Raw genomic sequence first — 10263 nt, 5'->3', positions numbered from 1 at the left:
TTTCTCTCCATTAGAGCAATAGCTTTAGCATCATAGCATGTTCTTCAAAACATTCAGGCACTCAAATTTACTTGTCTCAGTGGGTTCTTGGCTAACGGTCTAAGATACATCATGCCAAACCCAAGCTCATAATTCTATTGATCTAATGCCTGTTAATTCACATAACCTTATGTCATCTCAAACACTATTTGTCTAAATGATTAATCTTTCCCTCTAAGTACAGAAAAAAAGGCCATAGGCCAAATACTGACATCAGCTATACTATGTAAACTCAGACTACCTGTAACAGGAGTCAATCATTTGGAATTATGCAAACAAAACACTGTGTCATAAAAAGGTGAGATGTTCTGGACAAGCTATTTGTCACAAGTGTTCTTTCAGTCCATTTTGTACAATATACACTCCTATGTTTCATATTCTTCTTGGCCTCCCTTCCTGAGATGGTATACCAAGACATATTGTGGGCAGTTCTGGTATGTACAAGATATAAAGGATGTTAAGGTACTTGAAATTGTTCAGAGGAGGGCAACAAAGCTGGCAAAAGGGCTGGAAGACACGTCCTGTGAGAAGAGGCTCAGGACACTTGGGTTGTCTAATCTGGAGAAAAGAAAGCTGATAGGCAACCTCAGTGCTCTCTGCAACTTTCTGAGGTGGGGAAGTGAAGAGGGAGGTTCCCCATTTCTGATCCCCGGGAACCAATGACAGGTTGTACAGGAACTGCACAAAAGTGCACTGAGGGAGGTTCAGACTGGACACTGGGAAAAATTTCTGTACCATGAGACTTGATCTTTATAGGTCCTTTTTAACTGAACTATTCTATTCTGTTCTGTTCTGTTCTGTTCTGTTCTGTTCTGTTCTGTTGTTTTCTATTCTATTCTATTCTGTTCTGTTCTGTTCTGTTGTTTTCTATTCTATTCTATTCTATTCTATTCTATTCTATTCTATTCTATTCTATTCTATTCTATTCTATTCTATTCTATTCTATTCTATTCTATTCTATTCTATTCTATTCTATTCATTCCATTCCATTCCATTCCATCCCATCCCATCCCATCCCATTCCATCCCATCCCATCCCCGTCCCATCCCGTCCCATCCCATCCCCGTCCCATCCCGTCCCATCCCCATCCCATCCCATCCCATCCCATCCCATCCCATCCCATCCCATCCTATCCCATCCCATCCCATCCCCATCCCGTCCCATCCCATCCCATCCCGTCCATTTCCATCCCATCCCATCCCCATCCCGTCCCATCCCGTCCATTTCCATCCCATCCCATCCCCATCCCATCCCATCCCCGTCCCATCCCATCCCATCCCATCCCATCCCATCCCATCCCATCCCATCCCATCCCATCCCATCCCATCCCATCCCATCCCATCCCATCCCATCCCATATGATTTCTCCATGTCCTTTATCTTAGGGCTAATTTGCAAACATATGATACACTCCAGAATACACTAATATGAAGAAGAAACATAAGATAGTGTAACAGTTTCTGTGGACTCTTGCTTTAGTTCCTGCTATAATCCACTTCTACATGACATCCAAAAATATTTTAACAGGTTTAGAATGACAGTCTGAAAGGAGGTAACACTGAGACCATCACTACCAAGTAATTATTCTGATCATACCCTCTTTTCCACAAGTACTCTAATAACCATTTTGTGACTTCACTCTCCTGTGTGGAATGCAATAGGATTTCAGAAGACAGGCAGGTATGCTGGTATAGAAGTTTCCATGTTTAGATAGCATTGTGCTAAAACTTATTGCTTGCAATAGCAATAGCAATTTCTCAACTGCCACCACTGGTTGAGTTAGAAGAAGGCTTAGTGCCATTGCTGGTAGGTGACTGGAAATTATAGCATTTGCATTTGTTCTGTTTAAATTATCTAACTCCTTAAAACTTTTAAACAACAAAAACTACTGTAAGCCAAATATACACCCACACAATGAAATAATAGGCAATTGGATTATTTTAGTATAGGACACTACAGACAGATGGGGGTTGATTTTTGTATTGAGAGAATATCTATCAAGCAACATTTATTTCCATGAGGACATGTGTTTTGTGACATGTGTGAGCATGTAATAGCTCAGATAGCACTATGCTAAAAATACAGTCAGAACAGTCTATATTTATATATAGGCATTCACACAAATGAGAAGACCTAATTCTCTTGTATTTCTATTGTTTTGAGGCTCCATGATACTGTGGTGATGAGTGTGAAAGATATGTTTATAAAAAAGTATTCTTCACAGAAACAAAAGAGAGGTCCCTCCTGTACTTTCAGTTTCTTTCAAGTTGTCTTCCCGGTGCTCTCCTACGCTTTTCCAGTCAAAATACCTATTTTTCAGTTCATAAGTGTTACAGACAGACACTTTTCCTCATTGCATTCCTTTACATTTCTGTATTTCCTTACTGTTATACTTCCTCCCCTCCCTCTTGTCTCCAGGTCCTGTACTACATGGTATGTTTTGGTCTCCGCTCTCCTCTTAAACTTCCATTGACCCCTTCCCAACTATCTTCTACCTACTCCGGCCCTGTGGAAATGTGTAATCACCACCTCTTCTCCCCAGTCTTCCTGCATTACTATCTCCACTGATGTGTGCTGTATGTATTCCTGTGCCTGATCTAGCGAAAGAGGGTCTTGGATTTCCCATTGTCATGTCAACATTAGAATCATAGAATTAGAGAAAGTTATATTGATGGGATCTCTGGAGACCCTTTAGTCCAACCTTCTGCTAGAAGATGTATTACAGCCAACACTAGATGAAATCAGCTGGGGCTCTGTCCAGTCAAGTCTTGAAAATCTCTAAGGATAGAGGTTCCAGAATTTCTCTGGGAATCCTGTTTCAATGCTGCGCTACCCCTCCTGGTGAAGTTCTTCCAAATGAGAAGTCCAAACCTCCCAGCCACAATCTGTGCATGCTGAACCTTCTCATACATCTATCGCTACCCAAGATGAGTAGCCTTGTAGCCTGTTTAACTCCCATTTCAGTAGCTATGGGCTGGTGATGGCCTTTTCTTGGCCAGACTAAGGCTCAGCTCCCTCATCTTTTCCTCCTTGGTCATAAACCGAAGCCATCCTCCAAGCCTTCCACTCACCTCTTTTCAGTTTCATGGTATCATTGATCTTGAGGGAGGGGTTAACTGGAAGCTAGTCACGGTGTTCAAGTACAGCATCATGAACACCAAGAAGAGTGGCATAGTAAATTACCTCTCTGGCCTCTGAAGGCAGGGAAAATATCCTCTCCAAAGCTGAATACTCACCTTACTACCACATTCCTTATCCTTTCTGGCCCTGCCAACATTATTAAAGCTGGTTAGCTATGATTATTTATTATCATTATTATTCCATCTGTTATTTTCATTCTGTGTCTCAGTTAACTTATCAATCTTTTTTTTTGTTTTAGTTTCTTTCTCCTTACTAGCAAGTACTTCATTCTCCAAACCTTCTCTACACCTTAGTTATCTCCTTTCTTCACCCTTTCTTCCTCTCACCTATTAAGAATAACTACTCTTGAAAATGGTTCTCCCTTTACACAGCAATGTCTTTGCTGTGTACCACTTCATTAATGTATTTCTGGATTGCCTGCTACAAACATTTCACCTCTGTCCCCTCCTGCTAAACCTCTGTCCTTCTATTCCCTTCTAGGACAATTCCAGGTTGTTCCTCTTTCCCCTCCCTGCTGCATGTTCAAGGTATAATATTAGCACTATTTCCCTTTCTGTTTACAAGAGTGTCTCTTCAAGAACATTCACCCTCTACATTAATATCCACTTGGCTTATAATAAATTCACAAAAAACTTTTTTTTAAAAAAAGTTCTTTTCTGTCAATGGCTGTCTTGAAGTTGGGTACCAAGTGTTGATTACTAGCGGTAGCTGCATAAATCATCCCCCTTTATTGTTTTATTTTTCTGCCCTTCAGTTACATTTGTGCTGCCTGAGTTTTAGAGGTAAATATCCAAAATATTAGCTGAAAGCTTCCTCAGAAAGCAAATCTTTCCCACATCCTTCCCTGCAGTTCCTCTTTAAGAGGTGTCAGCATGGCTGAGAGAATGAAGTGGCTCCACATTGTTTGCCTGAACTATTATGTGTTTAACATTTCCATAACAAAAGTGCCACTCGACTTCTCCCCGATTAATGCAGCTCGAGGGCTCTTGTCCTCCTTTAATAAAACATTGTTGAAATCATTTATTTAGAGCCCCTGGTTACTAGTGGGAGAATGACCATCTTTGTGCCAAAATATAGTGTATACAGTCCACTATTTTGTAGTAGATCATTCTGTTATTTAAGAAATTGATTAAATGGATGTCTTAGAAAGTATTTATGCTAATAGCGCATTACTTATGTCATTCAGACAGTCAATGTGAGCCTTTTCAACTGTCTACCACAGCCAATGCCTCAAGTAAAATACAGTAACTTTCGACTTTACTGCTTACCAATCTGTATCACAGACTTGAAATCTCACACAGAAGCACTACTCTTCCCACTTGAAAATGTTTTGTCCTGCAAAGATACCTACTTTTCCAGAGGACTTCCAATGGGCTATCACAGGCAGCATGGCAGTGTGTGGTGTTATTACTGGGACAGGAACAAAATCGACTGAAGGTCTGAATTTGTTTTAGTGACAGTGAAAACACAGGGCAACTCAGTCCCACAAGCAGTGTTTTCCATGACTCAGCTAGTGATGATTTTGTGTCCCACAACTCTCTCCACATGCACCTTGGCTGTTCTGAAGTTCCTCTCACCCTCTTCCAGGGCACTTGAAACAACAACAAAAACAACAACAACAACAAAAGCTAGTAATCGTTAAATTCTGAATAGCTTTGGATCTCACTGAGAAGAAATTTCTTGTCATACACTTGCAAAGTTGTCTGCAGTCAACTTTGTGCCCCTACCATGGCTATTCGTTACATACATGTTATACACACAGTGAAATTTCTGGTACCCTGACAGCTCATAGAAGCAGTGGAGAGAGGGCTGCAACTAAAATCCATCAGGCTTTCCAATGAGACTGTAAAAGAGCTGGCCAAACCAGATCTTTCCTTTCCCTCATTGTAGGGCTTTGTTTCATAATAATTTTGAAAGTTACGTATGCCTGCCTGTATATATCCGTACATATTGTTAAAAATAAACAGAGACCTTATGTTATGTCCATTGTGATGGCATACAAAAGCTTTGCTGCGCGCTTGGGTGATCAGTGAAGCTTGAATCTCCCTCTATTTACTGTATGGTCACTGTCAGTTCAATGAACTGCCTCCTTGTTCTCCACCATTGTCCCACACTCCCTTAAACATTTGTCACTGAAGTGCCTCCAAAGACAAATAAACTGTCACCAAGAATTCAAACCTGGTAACTGGGAATAAAAAGGGAGCAGAACCTACTGGATTATTTTACATGGAATGGTGGAGAGTTCCTTCTCCCCCCAGAAGAGACTGGCTGGACAGGACCTTGGCAAAGAGTGCTTTCAAATATCCATACAGATGAGAACTTCCCTTCCTGTGGAAAATCTCCCTCTGTCAGGGAATGTCAAGTCTTTTCCTCATTTAAAACTGTCCTTGCTACAACCCCTGACATTTCAAGAATTTCCATTTGTCTCAAAATCAGGCAAAAGAAATATGAATTTGATGGACATCAACATCTGCAGAGGCTTTGTAGGCTGGAACACATACCAATACAGTCAGCCATTCCTCCTGGAAATCGTGCTTTCCTCTGACAACGTGACAAAACCCACGGAGTTATCTCTTCACGGGGAGGAGCTCATAGGACAGGATTAGTTCAGCTGTATTTATTGTACAATTATTTAAATTAAAACAATCCACTTTCTGTGGGGAAGGAAGCATATAGATGCCTCCCTCACCAGTGGTGCTCAGTGTTGATTTATTCCGGGCAGATGCTTTTGACAGGAGCCTGTAAAACCAAGTCTTGAGTTTATTGTAGCAGTTAATTATCAGTCCTTTTCTAGTGCTGATGTCTTTGCTCCTTGCTGAAGAAAAATAAAGGCTTTTAGCTGGAACTTAATTTTTCATCAACAACGAGTTAAATAGTCCTTGTGGGCACAAAATGTTGACAAACTGAAAATATGTCTCTGAGCATCTCCTGAAGAACTGGAGAAAATACTTAAGATCATCCCTAGACAAAACACTCAGTGTTTTGTAAAGAAAGCTGATTCTATTTACAAGTCTCACCCAAATACACCATTCTCTTCCTGGAGAAACAACGTTTCCAGCTTTCTTTTAACAATAAGTTTACTCAACCATTCAGATGACTTTAAAAACGAACTTCAGATCATAGCCACACACCATACTCATACACTCGCTTGGAATCACAACTATTTGTGGGTGGGTTTGTGTGTCCACGTGTGCCTGTGTACATTTATCTCCGGGCAACCTAATCAAATTCACACCCTAAAGAGACAGTAAAATAATCTGTCAGTGAAATGACTAATCCAGAAGTGGGGATTTCTAATTTTGTTGATTTATACAACAGGCAGATGTGGATTTGCCCTCTGTTGAGCTCTGGTAAGATGAAAAAGACACTATCTTGCTAATCTGTCGCCCCCTCAGTCAAAGTTTATTTGTGGTAGCTTTTAAACTTCTGACTTGCGTTCCAATCACGGCATTTAAAACGAAAAGCTTTAAATAAACACCATGAATAGAAGATAAATAAACTTTTTCCCCTTTCTTTTTTTTTCCCCTTTCCTTTTGTGAGTGTGTGTGTGTGTGTGCGCGCGCGAGTGCCTCGCTTGACGCAGTCCAAACTCTGATCCCCAGAGGACTGAGCTCTCTCTTTTGTGTTAATGTTTAAAAGATTTTCCAATGCTGGAGTTTATTCCTACTGCAAACATTTCTATTTACAAGGTCAAGTGTATCAGCACTCGACACAGCTTAAGAGTGTAATTATTTATCTAAGGGCGTTTGAGTGTAGATCAGTAGCTCTGGCAGCACACCAGGCTTCAGCACGAAGCAAAGCAACTCCTAAGAACAATATTACAAGATCTGGTAATTGCTGATCCCCCCCAGTTTGTTTACTTTCACGTTCCTCGCTGTGGCAGAAGGCAGGCTGAGCGGCAAACCTTCGTGCATTTGGTTGCAGCTCCCTGGATGCACGCACCACCACCTGCCCACAGCCTGGCTGTCTCTGCGTTGTGCATGCCCCACCGTCCGCTGGTCTGTGCGGCTAGGAGCATCCTGGAGCGTGTCTGCAAGAGCAAGAGGCCTCCACTTCGTGGAGAAAGCATGGTGCACGGGGAACTAATCCTATGTACAGGCAGGAGCAGCGTCCTTGAATTGCTTCGCTCTCTTCCAGTACCGGCACGTTGCCATGCCAACGCATTATAAAATCAACCACTCTTTTAAAGTAGTATTTTCAAAGCTGTATTTACTTCTCGCATGTAATTATTCATTAACGTGAGAATAGCAGTAATTTACATCTATGTAATGTATTACAGGCAGACAGAGATTCTTGTTTGTTTGATTGTTTTTGGTTTGTTATTCTGCGGCTCGCTCCCGCCCCCCCTCCAACCTCGGGTGCCGAGAGTTCAAGTGTCCCTGGAAAACAATTTCACCACATCCATTATTTAAAGCTCTTTCTTTACTAATTTACAAGTTTAGAAAATACAAAAAGCCGTACATATTTAAAACATAGGCCTTTTTTATGCCTTCTATAAAAAATACAAAGTTTTAAGGCAGCTTGGAAATGCGTTTATACAATTCTACAGTGTTCATAAAGTCTCTCCAAATAAGAAAGTTAACTTCAAATCTATAAAATACACTGTACATTTGATGTTCTACAGAATACTTCAGTGAATCTTTGTTGCTGGTATCCCTTTAAACATAAAAAGAAATCTGTACCTTTCCAGAAAATAATAGCAAATGTAATTACCTGGCAAATAGGATGTGGATTTAAAACTTTTTATTTTTTTTTTAAATAAATTATCCCCATGGCATACAATTTATAAAATTGTATATACAAAGAAGAGCGACTGGTAACAAATCCCAGTTTTAAATACATTTTTTTTTTTTATATAAGATTTACCAGAGGTCAGCACCCTGATATGACAAGAGGCAATATAACTTTTCAGGATATTTGTACATACATGTTCTTGAGTTTAAAAGTGTCTTTCAAAGATGGCAGTGCAGAGCTCTTTTAAAACAAAAGTTGCATTGTTCAGTATAGCCAACAACTCTGAGAAAAAAAAAATCATTTTTGTATAGCGCTAGGTTAAAGAGGAAGAGATGGTTGCTGGCAAGCTTTTGTTATAAGGAAGACGTGTGTGCAAGAGGGAGTGCTGTAAACCACCAGACTTACTCGGACTGTTATCTCCTTACACTCAATTACCGGCAGATGCAGCGTAACCCTCTCTCGGGCATCCCTGCACCGCGAGCAGCGATACTCGGTGAATGCTAATCAAGTTGTTTAACCAGCACGGCAACGGCTTTGGCAGCGAGTGTGGGTAGCTCACCTCTTTCTAACCTTCATGTCAAAATGCTTTTTTTTAAAAAAAAAAAAGAAAAAAAAAAGAAAAAGTCACCACGACGACCAGCACGCCCCCACTTCTGCTCAAGGCCCGCAGTCCTTCCCCCCGCCGCCGGGCCGTGCCGGGCCGGATTGCACAGTGCACAGCCGGGTGGGAAGGGAAGGGAAAGAGGGAGGGGAAGGGAAGGGAAGGGAAGGGAAGGGAAGGGAAGGGAAGGGAAGGGAAGGGAAGGGAAGGGAAGGGAAGGGAAGGGAAGGGAAGGGAAGGGAAGGGAAGGGAAGGGAAGGGAAGGGAAGGGAAGGGAAGGGAAGGGAAGGGAAGGGAAGGGAAGGGAAGGGAAGGGAAGGGGGCACGGCTCGGCTCGGCTCGGCGAGCGGTCCCGGCTAGAGGCCGGCCAGCAGCCGCAGCAAGATGGAGGCCAGCAGGGCCCAGGCGGCGGCGGCCCGCCCGGCGCTGTCCGCCTGCATGGGGAAGCCGGGCTCGGCGCCCGCATTGTCCTCCGCCTCGTCCCTCCCCTTCTGGCTCGGCTCCTCCTCGTAGTCCTCGTCGTAGTACTCCTCCAGGCCGCCGTCCGAGCCGCCGCTGCTGCCGGCGCCGTTGCTGCCCGTGTCGGCGCCGAAGCAGAGGCGGGCCATGTTCTCCTTGACCGACTCGCAGATGGGCCGCTCCAGCCCGTCGCAGACGCAGTCGTTGAGCAGCACGGCCTTGGGCACGGCCAGCATGTCCTCGATGACGGCGCGGCACTCGGCCGTGCAGCGCAGCCCGTTGAACAGCTTCCCGCAGTAGGTCATGTAGCGGTTCAGCGCCTGGCTGCACCGGCTGTCCCAGTCGCAGCGCCGCCGCGCCTCCGTGCAGCCCATCACGCCGCCGCCGCCGGGGCCGGGCCCGGGGCCTCCCCCGGGGCCGCCTCCGCCGCCCCCCGCGCCGCCGACCCCGCTGCTGGTGCGGGGCAGGCAGGGCTCGATGGCTCGCTTGGTGGCGCGGCAGTTCTCGTCCTGCGCGCAGTCGCAGTCCTCCAGCGCCGGGCCGCGCCGGGTGTGGTTGAGCTGGATGAGGGCCGCGATGCAGTGGCTGGGGCACCGCCGCCGGGAGGCGGGCGAGCCCGCGGCGCCCGCCGGGCCGTCCCCACCGCCGCCGCCGCCGCCGCCACCGCCAGCCGGCGGCTGCTGCAGGAGCACCGGGGCGCACGCCTCGGCGTACTGGTTGTAGGCGTAGCTGCACTCGGGCTCCCCCTGACACTGCAGCACCGCCTGCCAGCAGATCAGCCGCCGGCCCTGCACCAGCGAGCCCCGCGGCGGACACACGGCGCCCAGCGCCGCCGCCACGCACAGCCAGGCGGCCGGCCGCGGCCAGAGCAGCCCTCCGCCGCCGGCCCCGTGCCGAGCGGGCGAGCGGGCCACCATCGCGGGCGGCGGCCGCGGGGTCGCGGGGGAGAGGCGCTGGTAGGCGACGGGGAGGAGGAGGAGGAGGAGGAGGAGGAGGTGGTGGTGGTGGTGGTGGTGGTGGTGGAGGAGGGGAAGGAGCGGGAGGAGGAGGAGGAGGAGGAGAAGGAGCTGCCGCCGGTGGGAAAGTTTGCGAAACTCCTGCCGACCGTGCGCATGAGGTCTCCTCGCATCAATCCATCCGCGCGGGCTGCGGGCCCCTGCAGCCCCCGGAGCGGGAAGCGGCCCCGGGGCCGGCCCGTGCCCCCCAACCCGCGGCTCCCGGCTCGGCGACGGGCGGCGGAGAAGGCGGCCGGAGCGGAGGGGGCAGTCAGTGCCAGCGGGGGCGCGGGGG

At 46.3% G+C, this 10263-nt stretch overlaps 1 protein-coding gene across 1 annotated transcript; it reads right to left on the bottom strand.

The window, feature by feature from the left end:
- Nucleotides 1–8718: 8718 nt before the first annotated feature.
- Nucleotides 8719–10037, bottom strand: GAS1 (growth arrest specific 1). Its single transcript, XM_083818248.1, has one exon. It carries the CDS (start codon nt 9888–9890, stop codon nt 8871–8873), a length of 1020 nt encoding a protein of 339 aa, XP_083674374.1. The 5' UTR covers nt 9891–10037; the 3' UTR covers nt 8719–8870.
- Nucleotides 10038–10263: the final 226 nt, after the last annotated feature.

The sequence above is a fragment of the Anser anser genome, assembly GCF_964211835.1.
Source record: "Anser anser genome assembly, chromosome: Z".
Taxonomy (NCBI): Eukaryota; Metazoa; Chordata; class Aves; order Anseriformes; family Anatidae; genus Anser; species Anser anser.
This window is presented reverse-complemented; position numbering and strand designations above follow the sequence as displayed.

Bases quoted from the DNA above. Each gene is read 5' to 3' on its own strand.
- GAS1 (XM_083818248.1), bottom strand. From the start codon at position 9,890: ATGGTGGCCCGCTCGCCCGCTCGGCACGGGGCCGGCGGCGGAGGGCTG.